Source organism: Primulina tabacum, chromosome 18, assembly GCF_025594145.1.
Source record: "Primulina tabacum isolate GXHZ01 chromosome 18, ASM2559414v2, whole genome shotgun sequence".
In the NCBI taxonomy this organism is placed as follows: domain Eukaryota; kingdom Viridiplantae; phylum Streptophyta; class Magnoliopsida; order Lamiales; family Gesneriaceae; genus Primulina; species Primulina tabacum.
The window spans coordinates 27,362,997-27,384,072 of record NC_134567.1 but is presented as its reverse complement, the minus strand read 5'-3'; the positions used below and the strand labels follow the sequence as shown (position 1 = coordinate 27,384,072).

The 21,076-nt window shown below is 34.6% G+C and overlaps 1 protein-coding gene across 1 annotated transcript; it reads left to right on the top strand.

Moving 5' to 3' along the window:
- The first annotated feature begins 406 nt into the window (after window positions 1-406).
- Window positions 407-19,661, top strand: LOC142533553 (uncharacterized). The gene is given in 17 exon segments (XM_075640367.1): window positions 407-569; window positions 664-769; window positions 1,746-1,967; window positions 1,969-2,024; window positions 2,920-3,025; window positions 3,103-3,453; window positions 3,561-3,637; window positions 3,752-3,876; window positions 10,230-10,387; window positions 11,011-11,073; window positions 11,451-11,570; window positions 13,981-14,253; window positions 14,928-15,242; window positions 16,283-16,496; window positions 17,216-17,939; window positions 18,853-19,126; window positions 19,307-19,661. Coding segments are annotated over 15 exon segments (2,367 nt in total). The 5' UTR covers window positions 407-480; the 3' UTR covers window positions 17,308-17,939; window positions 18,853-19,126; window positions 19,307-19,661.
- Window positions 19,662-21,076: the final 1,415 nt, after the last annotated feature.

The window sequence follows — 21,076 nt, the reverse complement described above, 5'->3', positions numbered from 1 at the left end:
TGGAGAGAAGGAAAGGTAAAATTGAAAAAAAAAAATTTATGAGGTCTACATATCTTTCTTATGATGTGAGATATGTACCGTTCTTTTTTTTGTGCACTGGACAAACGTTAAATTAATACAATGCTTTGTAAATCATGTTAATCCGATAAATTATAATGAATAAGTCGGCATGACAAACTCGTCCATGAAAACGTTGATAGGAGAAATCAAACTTGGTATCGTTATCCAATTACTCATTTATAACATCAATTAACAATAATTTGATATATTTATATTTAAATCTAAAAAAGTAGAGAAAAGCAGAGTTTTTATTCAAAAATTTCGACACCCTCATAAAACGATAGACTAGAATCAATTCACTTGGTCTTCCTCCCATACAGGCACATACCAACCACCCGACCCACCCAAACTATACCGCTACCCTACCGCTTTTTTTTTTTGAAAAATTATACGTTTACGGTAACCTTCTGTGCGATAACAATGGTGGAAACGGAAGAAGAAACGGGAATTGAAGTGCAGATAGAGCATGCCGTGCGCTCTCGACTTCAGCATTTCCAAGACCAAGCCGAGTGTGTATGAATTATATGCAAGATACGACACAGCTGTTGTTATTAGTTTGATTTTTGTTATTTGTTTTGCTTTTGTTGGATGCACGAATTGCAGTTCGCTGACGTTGGAAAGTGTGAGGAGGCTGTTAGAGAAGGATATGGGGCTTGAGAAATTTGCTCTGGATGCACACAAGAGATTCATTCGCCAACATTTGGAAAAGGTGAATCATTACCTCCTTTATTTCTTGCAATACTTCGCTGCTTCCTAAATACCGGAATAGAGAGAGTTTGCCGAGAACAATTGCCACTGATTCGAAGAGGATCTAGGTTTGCCTGTCCCGCTTTTTTTAGTTGTTTCGTGTTTCAGTTTTCAATTTGGGAGTGCTCTTGTTAAGTTGTGTATGTGTATGTTTGGCAAACACTTTCCCTGCTATACCAGTGGCATGTATTTGAATTAATGTAGCTTGAGACTATTTTGACGTGAGAATTCTTTTAGATCATGGGTTGATTATGCATTGCGTAATTTTGTAGACAATGGGCCCTGGTGTTACATTCTCTAGCTGTCTTGTTTTCTGTATACATGGAACGAGATTGAAAGCCTTAGGTAGTGGGGTTTCCCGTTTGACCGGCCAGTTTAAATATTTATCCATTCCATTTGATTTTCTAGTTTTTTTGTGCCATAACCTGCCCAACTCCCTCTTCCTAGCCTCCTCTAATTGAAAAAAAAACGCAGTATCGTCCTTATAGTGCAATGACAACCCCTCAGTTGGGACCAACCTTGAAGTAAGTAATATAAGGGATAAAAACAGAGGAATGAACAAGATCCATATCCTTCTAACCTCATGGGTCAGTTCATCTTTTCTGAATACATCACATGATAGTGGAAGTTGAATACTGATTAGTTCGATTATTTCTACTTACTTTAGCTGTTCATGGTGGTAGGTGTCCACTTGAATTAATTTTGGACTGCCTGGTGAATACCTTTGGTCTCCAATTTCTGATCCTGCAATATTATTGTCCGTGTAACTTCTGATTTTGAATGTATATCTTGACAGATGAATGTTCTATCATGAAAATTTTGAAGTTTATTAGCTTCTACCAGCTATATGTTGAAAAAACAGAGAATCTGTCTATTAACTTCGACTTTGAAATCACCAAGCATTATGACAAGTTTTGATATTCTGTTCCTAATTGCAGCAGATGGATGATGCTGATAACGGTGACTCTAAGCCAGCATCTGATGTGGACAAAGACAATCACTTAAGTGATAAAGAAGCAGCACTGTTGCCCAAGCAGCCTGAGACAAATAAAGAATCAACAAAATCTACTCCTGACGACAAGGAAATGATGGAAGACTCCCCTATAATGGGTGTATTGTCCCCAAAATCTAAATCTGGTGCTCAGACATCTTTTTTGAGTGAGCACAATTAAGAAAGCCATTTGGGAAAGAGCCAATCATTTTCTAGCGAACTCTGAGTGAGAATTTTCATTTTATAACTATTTTTAGGGATATAAATGAGCCGAGCCAAACATCATCAGGTTCGAGTTCGACTCGTTTAGGATATATATGTAAACAAGATGAGCCAAACATTGTCAGGCTCGAGCTCGATTTGTTTAGGATATATATATGCTCTAGTTCAAGTCGAGCTCGATTCGAGCTTTTATGATTAGGTTCGAGCTCGGCTTGTTTGAAAATTACTAAGCTCGCGAATAGTTCGAGCTCGGTTGATTAATGACTCGTTTATCATGTTTAACGATCTTGGCTCGAGCTCAGCTCGTTAAGCAAATTCGTTTTCTAGCTCATTAAACAAGCTCATTTTTGAGCTCGTCGAGCATTTTTTGTAAAATGGTCAACTAAGATATGAGGATTTATCCAAATGGTCAACAAAATATGAGAAATTAAGAGATATACTTATCATTTATAGCATTTCAATATTTTACATTTCAATAAAATAGCAACGTGAGACCAAAAATCATGGCTCAACAAGCTAGCCCAAAAAACTAGTCAGAGCATTTCAATCTCTTACATTTCACTAAAATGGCAATGTGGGGCTCATGTCCCAAAAAGCTAGCCGAAAAAACTAGCCGAGCTCAAACTTGTGAGCAACCTCGCGAGCTTATGAGCCGAACATCCTGAAGCTCGAACTCAGTTCGATACGAACGATCTCGAACAAGTTTTTTATCGAGTAGAGCTCCCGAGTCGCGAGCTGATTGGTTCGTTTATATCATTAACTATTTTGCTCAGTTCAAATTAGTTTAATTAGTTTTGTGTCCTACACTTGATCCTGTCAATATGAATTATAAATTTGATTGCATTTCTGTTGCTCGTGATCAATAATTTGATATGTTTGTTTATTCCTGTGTTTTTCAGGACAATAACTTTGGTCGGGGTTCGTCGACTTCTAGAAGAGGGCCTTGGACTTGATAAAAACACCCTCGACCCTTTTAAAAAGTATATTAGTCAACAAATGGATCAGGTTAAAACAATATTTAGGAGAGCCCTGATTCTCTTAAAATGGCTGCATATAACTTTTATTTATCTTTTGCAATACAGGTGCTTAATTCACCGAAAGGAGCTACAGCAGCAAAAGATGTGAAGACAAACTCCAAGAGCTCTCGAAGTAAAAAATCAGGAAAGAACAGCAGCGAAGAAGGGTTCGACTCTTTTGGTGGTGCAGATGATAGTATGGAAGATAAAGTAAAATCAAGACAGGAAGCTGCTCATAGGAAAAATATAAAGCTGGAAGAGGAGAAGAAGCGTAAAAGATCCACGGAGGGTGATTTTGATGTCTCCAGCACAAAGCAGAACAAGCTTGCAAAGAGGCGAAAAGAGGGAGACAGTGAGTCAGATGATGCTGGAAATGTATCGGAAGATAGTCAATCTAAATTATCTGTTGAAAAACCAGTACTGCTATTCCTTTTCTACTTCAACACCTCCACAATCTGATATATGTGTCTGTATAAATTGATTTTATGCAGATTTGTCTTTGACTAAAACGTTTTGATGAACAGAGGAAAGAAAAACCAGCTCCTGGATATGATAGAAAAGTGGAGCATCTGAAATCAGTAATCAAAGCTTGTGGAATAAGGTTTGTGCTGGAACCGCTTTGGCTCTTTTCCTTTACCTTATCAATCTCCCCCCTGGTATTATCAACCTGTCCCCTCATTGATATGGCACCTCATCATTTCTCAAAGGGAATCAGTGTTGCTCCTTCAATTTATAAGAAAGCTAAGCAAGTGTCAGATGAAAAACGAGAGGCCTTTATGGCGAAGGAGTTGGAAGGGATACTCATAAGAGAAGGACTATCTAAGGATCCCAATGAGAGAGGTAATAATTGGTTCCCGGTCATCACTTATATGCATGGTTCGCTGTCGCGGTCGCGGAGATCGGAACGGATGCTACCGTTCCAGTTACAATGAAATTTCGCGGAACGGTCGCGGAACGGGTATTTTAAAAAAATATTATAAATATATAAAAATTAAAAATTTTGAAAAATATTTAGAAATATGAAAATTAAAATAAATATCATTTAAATAGATTATTTGATGTAAATAAGAAATTAAAATATTTTTAAAATTTTATTAACAATTTATTGAACACAATTTATATCGTCATTATATTTAAAATATTTCCAACTATATCAAAAATTAAATATACTATTAAAAATTATTTTTATTTAATTAATTAAAACTTTAAAATATTTTCGATTGAATATATATAAGTTCGCACAAATTTGAATCAATTTAGAGTGATGGACTAATAATAAACATCAAATCTTATATAAAGTGATGTTACAAATTATTTAACATCAATTAAAATAGAAATATTTTATAATTAACTTAGTTTTTTTCACACTTTGTAATGAAAATTTCTCAATAGAAATAGTTGACTTGCGGTCTCTTCTTTATTAGTCTTTCATTGATGGATGCAGCGGGAAGAAGACTCAAGATTCACCATCTCACATCAACCGATGTGCTTTGCTTTCCAATGTTCCTAGTGAAATTAATATTAAGCTTATTAAATTACTCATATCATATGATAATAAAATAACAATGAGAAATGAAATATAAGTTGATGAAAACAAACATTTATATACAAACCATCAACCTACAAATCCGTTCCGTTCCGTGCCGTGCCGTTCTGCGTGTCCCGTTCCGTTCCGCCGTTAAATCCCCGTTTTCGGTATATGAAACGCCGATACAAGCCATCAACCTACACACCCCGGAACCTCGTCAAGGTTCCTTGCTTTCCGGTTCCGGAACGCCCGTTCCGGCCGTTCCGTTCCCGTTTCGTCCAACCATGCTTATATGTGGTCTTCATCTCATTCAAATGTAATTTAGAAGCCAGCTTTTTTGAAGGCCAGTGTGCACGGTGAGGCATTTTGGGTTTCTTATGAGCACATATGATTTATCTTATATTTTCTTGTACTGAAAACTGATTGACTAAAACAGTCATCATCGAACCTGAGATGGGTGCTTAAAATCTTCTGCAGTGCCTCATACATTTTATTCAATTAGTTGAAATGACCAGCTAGTTAGTACTGTTATATGAAGGATGGTCAAGCTGTATCTTGGCTTCCATGTCATGTAACATAGTTCAGCGTACTGCCTGCCTGCTGAACAGTTAAAATTGTGCGCTCGCATGGTATAGTGTCCCGTGTCTATTAACCTGTTACTAGAAGATAATGTTTCGCGAATTTGTATTGATCAAAAGTGTCAAAATGATTAAGCTTTGGAAATCAGCTAGCCTATGAAACTTGACTCTGAATCACTATCAGAACAGATTTTGAAGCAACTCGCAGTTCATGAGATACCATCGTCAATTGAATATCAGTAGGTCAGATCAGCTTGGTTGGTTTTACAAATTGCCTGAGCACTAAATTTATTCATCATCCATCATGCACAGCATATTATCCGAGTTATTGGATTGAATTGTTGAGCATCTTCTCTGTGGCTCTTCTTTGCCCCTCTTCTTGTTTAATGTTGCCACCAAATTCATGTTTTCAGAAATCAAGGATTGTGAAAAAAGAAAGAAAAGAGCCAAAGAACTTGAAGGTATTGACATGAGCAACATCATATCAAGTACACGAAGAAGGTCAACATTCAGTTTTGTATCTCCTCCTAAATTCGAAACGCGTGCCAAAGGTGACAAGGTTGGTCATAAAGATATTAAAAACAAAGAAAAAATTAAGAAAGATTAGAATGATGACAACAAGGAGGAAGTTGAGAAAAAAAAGGAACAGGAAGAAGAGGTAGAGGAGAAGGCAGAGGATGAGCAGACTTTTGAGGAAGAGGAGGGCGAAGAAGAAGATGAAGAAGTAGATGATGACGAGGATGAAGAGGCAGAAGAAGAAAGCGAGGAATTTAACGAAGGTAAACTAGATTGACATGATTGATTTTTTACCTTTTAATTTTCTGTTCTAATAGTTTCTAATAAGAAATGGAAAGCTAAACCAATTTCCATGAATACCACTTTGCAACGATGAGTCACAAATCTACTTGTGATTACCGTGTTTCAACACAAGTCCTCCTATTTAGCAGCCTAAGAAGGTGTGATAAATAAAATACTGACATCCTATTTAGCAGCCTAAGAAGGTGTGATAAATAAAATACTGACACTTAAATATGATATTTTCCGAACTTCAAACATCACGAATGCGCACTACGTGGGCTGTGACATTGCACAAATATAATCTTCTATTAAAGTTGATTTGATGCCATAAGCAGCAATCAATTATATAGCGCTCTTTCCTAATAAAAGAAACGAATTAGAAGATTCTCACATTTTCTCATTTTTACTTGCAGGCAATGATGAGGATAGTGACTGAATTCTGCCCTTGTTGAAGATATTTGACAAGAGTCCTCAATTCTCATAAAATTGTATACCAATATGAGGGATGAGCTACACCATAGTTTTCTTGGACATAGTGTTGTTTTATATTTGTTTTGGATTAACTACATTGAATTAATCTTAGTTGTTTTAGATAGGGCGCACTGAGGCGCATCGGTATACTGGTGGCAAGGTGTGCTCGTGAAGTGAGATACACTAGGCATAAATTTTTATGATGCAATTATACGAAGTAACATTTTGCTATAATATTAGACAATAACGTGAATCAAATATTCCTTAGATAATACCTTACATTATTAAAGAAAAATCTCACACTTCCAACTTCAATTATATCATTGATATGTGGCCGAAGTTTCAAATTTTGCATATTTCTACATCGTTATTAATGTTGCTGCGATTGATTTATCTTTCTTCTATCATAAATTAAAAAGAGCATAGTAAGGTTTTTGTGAGATTGTCTCATGGATTTATATCATTAAAACGTGTCAATCTGGTCTATATTTATTGAAAAATAATAATTTTTTATATAAAAAATAATATTTTTTCATAGATTGGATATCCGTGTAACAAAATTGATCATTGAGATGATCTTAAGAGAATTTTTATGAATAAATTAACATGGGTAGATATAGATAAAATTAGTTTTGTCTCGTTTGGACGAAAAGATTTGATAAAGAAATAAGTTGAACAAAGAATTATACAATATTTAGGCTTTTGGTATGTGATATGATTGTAAAAACTAATAAGAATTTTTTATATGAAAAAAACTATTAATAATTTTGATTTTGAATATGTGGTATTTTTGAGATTTTAAAAACTTTTATATTTAGGTATCCTTTGACTTATGAGATGATATGATAATTTGAAAGACATAGATAATTTAATTAATTTTTAATTTCAATTATTGTAAAATTTAGGCATGATATGATGCAAACATGTTGAATCTCGTCTTTTGGTTGTGTATTGGTCTTAAATCTTAAATTAACTATGCTTACATAGTATCTCATCTATTGTTTTGATTGATATAACTAAAGTTATATTAAAAATTTAAAGTTATTTTTTATGATCAATCTCCAATCAATCATGGTTTTTAAAGCATTTGTTTTATTATTAAATCTCTTGAGTGAATACATGACAATAGGTTTTAGAGTAGATCTCTTATGAGACGATCTCATGAATCTTTATCTGTGAGACGGGTTAACCCTACCGATATTCACAATAAGAAGTAATACTATTAACATAAAAAAGTAATATTTTTTCATGGATGACTCAAATAAGAGATCCGTCTCGTGAGACCGTCTCACACAAATTTTTGTATAAGTTTTTTTAGGTGCAAGTTTTGCTATGCAACACACCTATGTTATCTACCAATTTATATTGATTCTGAATTCTATTGAACACAAAAATATTCTATGATTTATTCTTGCATTACATATTTTATCGTGTCTTTCCACAAAAAAAATATTGATCTAGATCTCAATTAACAAATAATAATTTAAAAATTCAGTTGCTTTAAAAAGGTCAAGTTTATATTTTTTGTACATCTCACACATATTATAACTTGGGATGAAGATTCTCACAAAATTTGAGGGTGAGAAACATCCAATTTCAAATTAAAATTGAAATATTATGTGAAAAGTCAGATAATAATTTTCTAATAAAATTATAAATATCTATTTTGAATCATACATAGTTTTGCCACTAATAAATATATTCTCTAGATTCATTTAATAATTCATTACTAGCGCATGTTGTTTTATCAAAAAATATAATCGCGTTACAAAAGCGTTTAGGCAAAAACTTGTGTGAGACGGTATCACGGGTCGTATTTTGTGAAACAGATCTCTTATTTGGATTATCCATGAAAAATTATTACTTTTATGTTAAGAGTATTACTTTTTGATGTGAATATCAGTAGGGTTGACCTGTCTCACGCGATAGACTTACTCATTGCTTAAACCCGTAAAATAGCCTAAGCATGTCCAATTCTTGCCCCAAAAATATTTTACTACATTTCATATCCAAAATCTTATCTCGTCGAAATTTTATGATAACGAATATATGCAATTTAAATAAAAAGAAATGGACAGTGATTTTCCGAAAATTGTTTGGCTCCCTTGATGGTGGTGAATGGTTGGTTGATTATTTTCATTATATTATATTATATTATTATATAAATTTCTGTTCTTTGGTTGTTAATGTTTATGTGGAGAGGAGAGCATGCTGCTAAAGCTATAGCCAGCCCCACCATACCCCACCCCAAGAACATTCCTTTCCCTCTTCTCCATTTCTTTCCACACTCTCTATCTCAACATTGATTCTTCTGAGATGAGAAGGATCTTTTTCGATAATTTTTGAGGATCGAAATGGTGTGTCATATGGGTTTTTGATTCCAATGTCGCGGGTGTCAGTCACTGCCGTTGCGTCTTCGTCTTCCTCCTCCCTCCACCTCCATCCCCAAAATCAAGGTTTCTTTCTTCTATTCGTTCTAGGCACCTTAGTTTATCGAGTCGTTGGTGATTTTGTGATCCTCGACGTAGATTCATTTGTATCCTCCTCAGTTTCGAAATGATCCATGTTGGTTACTGATTAGTTGTAGCTTTGTTTTCTTACTGTGCTTTCTTTTTCTTGTTTAACATAAACGATGATGGAATTATTGCTTCGTGTGCGTGAGACTAAGAAGCTCCATTCTACTTGTGTTTGCTCGATCGTTGCTTGGAAGTAGTTTGCTGAGTTTGTTTCATACCAGTTTCCACCCCATTTGTTTATCAGTCCTTTAGCCATTGTTTGGATGGGTTAAATGGTCGCTTTACATAAAAATAGTGGGATATTGATTCAAAGTTGTTATTTTTCTACTTTCAATTTAGGCCCAATCCAGAATTTGGAGGAACCATCGGAGCTCCCCATATTTATTTTATTTATTACAAAGATACTTCGTGATTTGAGTTTTGGAGAAGTGACCTCTTTGACTTATCAGAGGTCTAGGCTTTAAGTTTTCTGGGCTAAGAATGTAGTGCAAAAGTTTTAAATTCAATAGTTTCCCAGTTGATTCATGAACTTTAACAATTAGTTGCGGAGTTTTTGTTGCATTAGTGAATATGTCATAGTTCAATAAACATGCTCTGGAGTTTCAAACTGACATCAGCTTATATTTTGGGAACACATGTAGTGTGGAAGCTAGCTTTTTTTTCAATCATGTTTGAGAGGGTGTATTGTGTGGTGTTTGGGGTTTGAAAATAAGGCTCCATTTTGCTATGATATTGCTCAACAAATCACTTTCTTATCAGTTTCGATGCCTTGTGACGCTGTTAGTCACCTTGTTTTTAATGATTTCTTTACCTTTAATAGATCGCATTCAAGCAGCATCAACGTCTTTTGAAGATAACATGTGAATATGTAATTGAATCAGGTGAAAAAATCAAGCAAATGGTGAATATAATTTACATTGATTTAGCTATGCAAAATTATAGCGAGATGGTAGCTTTCTAACATGCTGAAATGTGAAGTGAGATCAGAAGGAGAAAAGGGGGCCTTAATATTGGTAATCACAGTACATGTGATTGAATTCTCATCTATACTTTGTGTTTATTGAGAATTTGCTACTTCTCATTGTGAAACCTCAGCAACACAATTTTTTTATGCTTGTAGTCATAACCTTTCATTTTCACTTTATGGTGCGAGAGTTAGAAGTTGGATTCCTGAAAACTCGTGTTCTGCCTCTTATGTGAAAGCAAGCACTTTAGCAAATAAAATGATAAATTCACTTGACTGCTATGTTGAGGAGAGGTTCCTTTGAGTGAGAGTTCAAACTGAAACATCTGATGTTTCAGATGCTTTGTGGCAAATGAATCCGAGATCAAGGGAACAGATGGAGCATGGGTCTTATCCTGTGCGTGAAGACGAACCAGATTGTTCATACTATATTCGAACAGGGCTCTGCAGATTTGGGGCAACATGTCGATTTAACCACCCGCCCAACCGGAAACTGGTATGGAATACAAAATACTGATATTTGTTTGGACCGGCTGACAGATTTTTGACATAGTATATGGACAGAGTTGACGTTGCTCGTTGAAATACTATTCATCTAAAATATTTTTGTTGTGAGCCACCATGTACTTCTACGTTCTGTACCTGGCTGACTGTTTTTTAGTTTCTCTTGAGTCTTGACTCATGATTACGCGATACCAAATGCTGTATTTTTTCTGGTGATACTTTGAATCTATGGATATTGAGTAACCTCAAATCAGGGGCGACTCTCTTGTCAGCGGCTAGTTCTGTAATTTAGATGAAGGGCTTGGCAATATAAAAACAGTTAAGGGGAGGGATAAAATGACATACCCATTCAATTTTGCATTTCTGGGAGTTAGAAGTTGAGCCTTTAAGTTGTTTGGTAGGGTATGTTGGACTCAAATAGTAATGAAAAATGAGTATTTTTTTGCATGTGCTATATTATTAACCTGAATTCAACTAATGAAACTACCAACCTAACTAGAGTCTACTTGCATACTTTTCCGGGATTTAGGTGGTTTGTTAGACTGCCTTCTACATATTGTTCAAAACACCTCTGTATCCCACTATCCCTTAATTTGATGATAACTTTGTCTGTAGGCTATTGCTACTGCAAGGATGAGAGGCGAGTATCCAGAAAGAATTGGGCAACCAGAATGCCAGGTATGCATCTATTTTTATTGTCTTTGTTTGTGGACTTTGTCTGTAGGCTATCGCCATTCATTATCCTTTTCCGACTGAACCCCCATTCAGTTTCAGGAAGCTGCTACTGGGAAAAAATACTGGCTTAAAAAACTGTCACCGTTTCTGTTTTAGAAATTTTGGGCACTAAATTAATTTCAGAAAATCAATTTACATCCTATTTCAATGAGATTATCCTTCATGGTTTAAGTGCTATTTTTTAATCCTTTCTCTGTTTTTTCTATTCTCTCTTTGTCGTGTATATCACTTCAACATAAATTTGAACATTAGTGCACTACTTTTTTCTAAAAATGTCTCTTGTTCATATATTTGTTTGTGTATTTTGAACTCTTCTCTAGTATTACCTCAAAACGGGAACGTGCAAGTTTGGAGCCACATGCAAATTTCATCATCCTAGAGATATGGCTGGGATTGCTGGTAGAGTTGCTCTAAATGCTTTGGGTTATCCATTTCGGCCGGTTTGGACACTTTATCTTCCTCTCAGTCATTTTTGACATTCTGCTTCGAAATCTTAAAATTTTACATTTATTTCTTGCACATTTTAGTGGGCCAATTTGAACTTAATTAATGATATGAGACTGAATTTATCTGTTTGGTATGTCACTTTATATTCAATTAGTGTTTTGTTACATTACTCTACTCATATTTTTTTATATTTATGATAGCAGAAAATGACATGGGCATTGCATGTGTAGAATCTTTAAGAAAAAGATATGATAAATTGATAATAGCATTAATCTATCTCTGTCTTTGAATTTGTTTTAAACAAATCGATGCCTAGTACTGTTATAAGAAAGTCGCAACCCTGACACAGTTTAGAATATTTAACTATTTCACTTCCACCATTAAAGTTCATAGGCACGCATGAAATTTTGTACTCACTCTTGGCTCTGGCAACTATTAATAAAGTGAAAGATTACACAGTATGTCTTTTGATTCTCTTAAATAAATTACAATTAGTTGCAAGGACCATTGAATGTGTATTGAACAACTTAATGTATTTTTCTATTAATGCAGCAAAACAATATTGTATCTTATCAATGAGAAACTTATATAATTCTGCTTTTGAAAGATAATATTTTTTTACCATTTCTACATAGCCTCTCAACAAAACTATTAATTTGTTACTTAAACCAAAGTGTTTTAGTGTAAAATCATAAAATATTTTTGTATATTTTGTGTAAATAAAAGGAAATTTACCATTGGAGGTTCACATTTTATACGTACTGTAACTTCACATGTTGAACTGAATTGTACTCGTTTGCAATTGACATGATGAGCCTAGTAGTTCTTACACTGCCAATATTAAACCACATTGACCTTTTCATATCTTAGAAGCTCCAATTCTATCCCCTTCAAGTGAAATTGTAAATGAGGACCCTTCCCCTACACAATTTCAATCCCCTAGTCTAACAATTCTAAAAATCATGCTCTCCTATCTACGACTGTTCTTTGGACCAGTTTCTTTTGCTCACATCCTCTGGAATGTCTGAGTATTGTTCATTTAGCATGCATGAACCATGTCCTTTTTCTATAGATCTTTGGGATTCATTCCGCTCCCTTCAAATGACCAGTGATAACATTACAAACCATGTATGGAATAGTGTTTTTTTGGGACCATCTTTAAACTCTTATTATATTTTTCTAAACTAAAATAGCATGTGTCAACCATTAATCATGCGTTTTTTGAATTAGGATACTTGGTGAAAACTGTTTCACATGCTAAGCTAAATAAATCTAGCAATTTGTTTTTCAGCATTAGTGATTATATTGATTCAAGATGGTATAGGGCTCCTGAATCATGTGACTCGTTTTTCTCAAAATATGCTTCGGTAATTAACATGTGGAGTGGTGGCTGCATTGTTTGTTGAAGTGTTGTTTGGTAAGCCATTTTTCCAAAGTTGTTCACTAACCTGATTTGGCAATCTTTCGTCTTGAAAGTTGATTGAGTCAAATCCCTTCTCCAACTGATCCTCTTCTCTAACAAATCTTCAAGATTTGCCTGCTTAGATAATTTAATACACCCGAAACACGAAGCAATATTCGTACTAATTCATGCAGGAATCATCCTTACCAAGACCATACATAAATACAATGAACATTTAGAGAAATCGATCAGTCGAATGGCCCGATAACAATCTTCACGTCTAATACAGATTTTGACGTGAAACTTGTTTTAACTTTTCTCTTTTTATGATGGAAAAAAATGCAAATCGTTGAAGAAGGATAATTCATTTCTTCTTAAGAAATTAAAATGATGCAGGAATAGAATTCTTGGGACTTCGATATTGGGTAAAAAGGTTTAGCTGCTTAAATAGAACTTTAGGGGCATTAAGCACCTATTGTTGTTTTTTCCTTCTTTTGGTGAAATATAATTTTCTTTCCTTCTTGTTGAAGGATTTTACTTTGTTACTCGATGGGAAAATCAAACTCTTAGCTGTGTGGATTTTATTAAAATAAATACTGATATTGGGTTTGAGAGTGGTTAGTATGCTTTGCTTTGGACACGTGCCAAATGCCCATGATGGCCGATTCACACAAAAAAAGTAAATAAATAAAAGATGAATTATTCTAAAGCATGACTACATATATTGAAAAGATAGGGCAGAGGGACATGGATGTGATACGATGCAGGTATGGTCGATCTTCAAATGTTTTAGGATAGGGTATGGGAGAATATGATTGTTCATCTATGCCTGGATGTATGTATAGGTTACACCGTTATATATAGTTATACAATTATATATATCTATCGAGCATACGTGTAGTAATATTAGATTGTAAATTGGATTTTCGGGTGTCGGGTGTTGTTTAGTGGTTTGTTGAGGGTGGAGTTTTTTTATTTTTCTCTTTTGCATTTTTGTGCAGAATGAAAGTGAATGTGCATATTTTATGAGAAATGGACATTGCAAATTTGGGAGCACTTGTAAATTCCACCATCCTCAGCCATCTAACATGACGGTCTCCTTGCGCGGCTCTTCTGTATATCCTCCTATTCATTCTCCGACTACTGGCCAGCTGTCATTTCCCTTGTCGAGAGCTTCTTTCATCCCCAGTACACGGTGGCAAAACCCTTCAAGTTATACACCTATGGTTGTGCCTCAGGGGGTTGTATCTGTCCCGGGATGGAACTTTTACACCGTAATTTTTCTGATGCATTTTGTTTCTTTGTTTTGCTTGCATAATTGTGGGCATATTTTTGCCCATCGATTTTTTGAAATCTAAGCAATTACTGTATATATGACCTTTATTATTATGTGAAGTATTAGAGTTTGCATTCAGCTTGTTAATCTTTCTTTTAATCATGGTTTTACTCATCTAAATGCTATCTTTCTTAACCGCCTTTAATACAGCCCAAAGCTATTCTTTTGTTAGCTTTGATCAGGGATCATTAAGATGAGCCAGACTTTCTAACAAGCTGCTCAATTCGAGTTCAAATTACATGGATTTTTTGAGTTCGCATAATATTATTAAAAAACTCACTTCTTGACTCATCCATTATTATTTTTGTTGTTGTTATTATTTTTAAATAATATGGTTTGCGAACTCTATTCCGGAAAACTTAAGTTGCACTTGGGCTGTTTGTTTGAGAAAAACGCATTTACCATGTACTTCTCACGAATAGATTATTCATACTGGTGATTAAAAGCAAACTTGGAGACCGTGAATTTCTCATGCAGCTGCCTTTTATTATTTATTTACAAAGTTCTATCACCATTGATTGGCACAAATTTATCATGTTCTGCATTTAACCCAAGTTATGCAAAATACAAGATATTGCAAGGTTGAATTTTACTAGTTATTTCTTTGTGTAGGGTCAGCTGGGTTCAGTGTCACCTTCAGAAAATCAACGACCAATTGCAGGAAGCAGTCTTGCTGATGGGGCGTCACCCCAGGGTGAAGCTGTAAATGTAGGATCCCAATTTCGTTCGGGAACTCTACAACTGGGGCAATACGCATTTCAGAGAGATAATGTGTTCCCTGAGAGACCGGGTCAGCCTGAATGTCAGTTCTATTTGAAAACGGGAGACTGCAAATTCGGTGCTGTATGTAAATTTCACCATCCTACGGAAAGATTTGTCCCAGTCCCTGATTGTCTCTTGAGTCCACTTGGACTTCCTTTAAGGCCTGTAAGTCAATTTTAATCATTTTTTGACACAAAAATGAAGTTCTGGGATGTGCAGTACTTTCTTGGCATATAGTTTGATCTTGGCAAAGTCTGTTTCATTTTGGTTGTGAATGAACGGGGAACACAGAGAAGCGAAACCACCTCAAGATTCTGAATCACATGATAATAATGCTAGCAAAAGAAAACTAAAGGCAGTACTGGTATCCCTTACCCTCTAAAGAGAAGGAATATCTCAAAGTTTCAAGGCTTAACATCTATAAAATTGTCTCATTCATTAAAGAATTCAGAACTGTACCATGTTAGTGGGTGACAAGAATCGTCCTTTTTTCATAGTTTTAATGTGGCATCTCAAACGTTTTCCTCCATTCTGGTTTATTTCTACTCATTGTCTTTTCTTATCCATTGGATTATTGATCTTTCGGAGCCCTTTTATGATAACACACGCCCACACCCATTTTGGCCTGGCCTAGGGATCTCAATGTCACTTTGTTTCCTTCTCATTTAATTCATTGATTGTTCAGTCTAGTAGAATGGGTGTGGGGTGAGGAAGTACCAGAAGAAATTCGGATATAGAATGAAAATGTAGTTCTTCGTTTTTTGGGAAAGAGATTGTTTTATTTTATAAAATCTCTAAACCAAATAAAAAATGTGCTGAATTTTATATGGTGATGCAAGAAAAGGATAGTGATTGTTGCAGAATAACGGTGATGACTGAAGAACATGGTGACAAAAGGCGTAGATTTGAATTTTCATCAATTATATGGTTTTCCACATATTGATGACTTTGAGGGATGTCTGTTGATAATATGATACCCCACTATGTTTACCCTGAGTATTTCCACGCGTTCTGTATCCTTTAAATGAGAGATCATAAAAATAACGATGAAAACAAATGGATAGGCTAAATTAATTAAGTAGTGAAAACAGTGAAAGAGACTTGATAATTTTCCTTTGTTGGGTGCAAAACCTATATTTAACTGTTTATTGAAACTCATTAGGCAGTTGTTGTCACATCTTTTATTCCTTGTTTGTTGGTTTTAGGGGGAGCCTCTCTGCGTTTTTTATTCTCGATATGGAATATGCAAGTTTGGTCCAAGCTGCAAGTTTGACCACCCAATGAGGGCTTTTGCATACAACACGGCCGCATCATCATCAACAGATTCCCCAGCTGTTCGCCGTTTTTTGGCTTCGACTGGAGCTGTTGCATTAAGTTTAGCTCCGGATGGGTTAGTGGAGGCAAGACAGAAACCATCTGGTGATAATAACATTGACTCAGAGTGATTTAATACTTCCAAATGCGATCAAATTATCACCTTTCTAATCATCTGGAAGATGAATAAGAATTTGCTGTAAATTCATTTCCATGGTTGGAGATGTACAGATTTTAATTCTGTGTCAATCTTCTCTTCTGAAGATAGAGTCAGTTGAAAAGATAGGTTAACATTAAACCGTGCATTGTATAAATCTGCAACTGTTGTCACATTTGTTCAAGTCAATAATGAACATCTTTTCTGACAGCCATCTGTCTTTCTGCCTTCTTTTAACCACTACTGACAATCTTCAGAACATTAGTTTTTGCGATTGGATACATCTGGCTCAACATATTTATCCTCAAAAGTACCTGGATCATTTCTCATTCAAACATTTATAATGTCATTGTTATTTCCTGGCTTTAGAATCTGATGCTTGGATCACCTGTAATAATGGTAATTATAAGAATTGCCAAAATTTACAAGCATCACGCCTACCACCATCCATATATCACTACTATCAGTTTTGCTGCTTCAGTTTTGCTATTAGGCATCTGGAGGCAGGAGATTCTCCAAAGACCGTGTCGTGGGTTGAATTATTACTCAATCTGTTCCAGTCTAATGAGATGTGCTATGACCTATCAGTTCAGTGATTTGTGCTGTTAGCATTTTGGTTTGATCTTCTCAATAGATTTGCTTTATTTTTCTGTTGGTTCTTTTGCAGGTTCTTTGTGTGTAGGCATAATAGATAGAGAAGTGCCGAGAGTCAAACTGCCGAAATTGGCTCCTTTGTATCCAAGTGAATCAGAAAAATGAATCTGATTATTTATGGAATTTGGATCTCGAACCAGACAATCAAATGTAACCTAGAACTGTGACACTATTTTCCACTTTCTAGTCATTGGCTCTTTTGGAGGAGTACTCTTGAATTGGATGTTTGCTAATTTGGTAACATAAATTTGTCTGAAACGAGATGTATGAGTGATTACTACATCAAAGAAAAATTCTTTAGTGATTTGAAGCTTGCTGCAAAAAAAAAAACTGAGAGAATGTTACCTTATGATCAAATAATTTTGTTTACAGCAGAATTTGAATGCTTAGACTTTAGGTTAAGCATCAGTCACAACTTATGTGAGAAAGATAAGTGATCTATTATTGCGGAATGGAAATGTATCATGTGTCAGAATGGACTTGCAGACAATAATTCAGGGATGATTTTCTGGGTAACAGTTTGTATTTTTACTAGTCGGCTACAATTTCTGAAACCACCGAAGCTCATCTCTAATTCTAATTCCAATTTCATAGGAAGCATCATCAGTTGATTTGGCTTGCATATACTGCTGGATCTGCAGACAATTGAAGCTTCAAGTATAAATTTTTGTTCATTCTCGTCTATAATTGAAGGTTTGTATGCTCGCCGGAAATGCCAGCAAAAACAAGTGTAACAGGTATTTTTCAAAACCAAGACAAATGAATTTGTTTCCCTTATACGCCAAATCTGTACTTGTATTTTCTGGTCTTGTATCTACTGTGGCTGTACATAAGCATTACAAAGGAATAGAGTTTCTACCTTGCATGTGCCAATTTGAAGGAAGACCACCCTTGCTGGGGATGCGTTGGTTTCTTTTATTCTCTCATATAAAAAACGCTGCATGAATATGCAAAAATAGGAAACATGAGCCTGAAACTGATACTAATGATCTTGACTGGAAATCTTTGAATAGTGTTTTGTCAAATTAGGAAACATGAATACCACAGGGTCAACAACGCTGCATGAATATGCAAAAACAACACCCCTAACACATTTACTCGCATTTTATTTGTCCATTTTCATCATCAAGGCAGAAGTTAAAATAATGGATACGATGTATTTTTAAAAAAATGGATGCAATGAAATAATTTTGTAAGAACATGCTTTTCCACAATACTCTGACAATTACAGAACCATCACGTTGAAGTGGATGATTGAAATACATTTCACTATTGAGCTGGGTACATTTATACTGTACAGGAGTCTGTGAAGACAGAAGAAATTTTTTTCTTCCTCTTAATCTACATTTACTTCATATGCAGTTCATAATTTTTAAGGTGAAATGGAATGAGGTTTAATAATAGACATCTCACATGCACTTGTGCACACATTAATATAGAGTTGTTGGGAGAAATTGAAGGCGAAATATGAAGAAAAAATCACTAAAGAAATGTAACTATAATATTAAGCCCGTATGTTGAAAATTCAATCTGTTATCCATGCTTGTCTGTTTATTATCTGTTGATTATTGTTAGCCGGATAAGATAAAGGCAGTGAGCAGACCTTGCGACATCCACACTGGCTTGCTAATTGCAGAACTAAACCTGCAGAATGGGATGTTACTTGCAGCTTTAAATATGCCCGAGCTTCTCTTCATTTAAGAACTGGAACAAATGCAATAAGCTGCCAACGATGACTGTGGAATGGAGCAAATGGTGTGACTATGTGCTTTCAAAACTGTTTCTAAAACTTTGGTGATTTGTAAATACTAGTTATCATGGTGACAGTGCGAGCGTTTTAAACTGGTAGTAGATACTTCACAAGATACAGAAGAATAAACATGGAAGTGGATACAGTATGTCACCTTTTTGCATTTTGTCAAAGGTCTAATCTTGATGCTCAACTAATCGCATACTTCGACAATCATTCATCATGATTGTAAATATTGCCTGTGGAACGAAACGTTTTGTTAATTTGTAACATTTATAAATTTAGGCAGTGGAACTCGAGTTTTGTTGCTTATCTTATCTTTTAAATTTCGATTAAGTTAATTTATGTTTGTAGGATTGAATGGTGGACCATCTGACCATAGCCAACCAACGTGATACCTAAGTAGGAATGCTCTGATGCAGGTCAACATAAAAGGAAAAGGGAAAGAAAGCATGCAGACTTTCAACAATGCATCCAAAGAAGTTGAAATAAATATTTCTGGCTGATGCAATAGTTGCATAAACTTTACTGGAGAGCTTGAATTCACAGAGCGTGCGCACACACGGAGAGTAGGAGGCAAATGACTGAAGTGGAATTCAACATTTTTATTGATCTTTTGTGGTCCATGGTTCTTGAAATTCTGGGTTAAATTGTAAACAAAGGAAGGCCAAGGGAAGTCTTATTAAAAAGTTTAATATTTTTATTTTCATTTATTTTTTATATTAGTTTATTTTTTTGGAAAGATTCTCGCACAACTTTTATGATTAGTGTTTGAAATAAATCAATTCGATAAATTTTCATCACCAATGTCTAAAATAATATGAATTTCATTTAGCTTTAACTTATTTTCACTCTAACATTTCAAGCTAATCAAATTAATTGATTTCTAGCCACGAGCCTCTTATCCCAGTGACACAATCTTATCCTCTTTATGGAAAAAGCTTTTGGCTGGAAGCCTGGAGACCAAAAAAACCTCTCTTCCCCAATTGTAATAATAAAAATAATAAAAATTGATTGATTTCTTGCTTTTCAATTTAACTAATCATTTAATTCGAAAAAATATCTAATTTACAGTTATTTAATTTAATAATTTAAAGTAACCTCAGTTTATTATCTTATTTAGTTTAATCAGACTAATTTAATTTATTGACAATTAAGCATAAGCAAAAACTTGTATGAAACAGTCTCACATGTCTATTTTGTGAGACGGATCTCTTATTTGGGTCATCCATGGAAAAATATTACTTTTTATGTTAAGAGTATTACTTTTTATCGTGAATATCGGTAGGGTTGACCCGTCTCACAAGAGACCTACTCTTAAGCATAATGAAATAAACTCCAAATTCTTTTATGAACAATGTTTGCAAAACCGAGTTACACTATTTTCTGATTCATATATCTGGGATGAAAAATAATAAGCTTTTATAGTTTTTTAAATATATTATAAGCAAATTAATTAATAATTCTTAGATAAGATCAATGTTTTAATTCCTTTTTCTTTTTCTTTACAAAAGATATTGTTTATGTTTGTAAAATTTATATTCCTACCATCTCAATTAAATATGTTTATTTTCCATTTTCGATTGTACCAAATATATAAGTTTAATTTCTACACGTACTTGATTTTTTTTTTTACTAATATATTCTTATATCAACCAAGTTTTGGCAAACGTTCTATTTTTTTTTGGAATTAATACATGCCTATATTTTTGGGAAAAGGAGTGTATTAACAAATATATGATATGAAATTTCATTAAAAAAATAAATATATATGGTATGAAATGTCTGACAAATTGAAAATTATGTGTGGATGCATTACTACTTGGTAGCAGAAAATGGAACCAGTTCACATCCATTTCCCGAAAGTGATGGCTTCATTTGTCGCAGTCAGAACTTTGAATGGCCATTAAACATAAACCCCACTTTTTCTTTTCTATTCTTATCATTTATTTGGCGCTCACACCTAAACTACGCTAATTCACCTTTTTTTCCTTACAATCTATCGTCCTCTCCATAAACAAGAAACATTAAGAGATGCGCTCAAGTGGGAGTGGGATTTTTCTGCCATTGTACCTTTTGTTGCTCGCCCTTAGTCTCGGTGGAGTTAGATTTTCATCCCTTGTG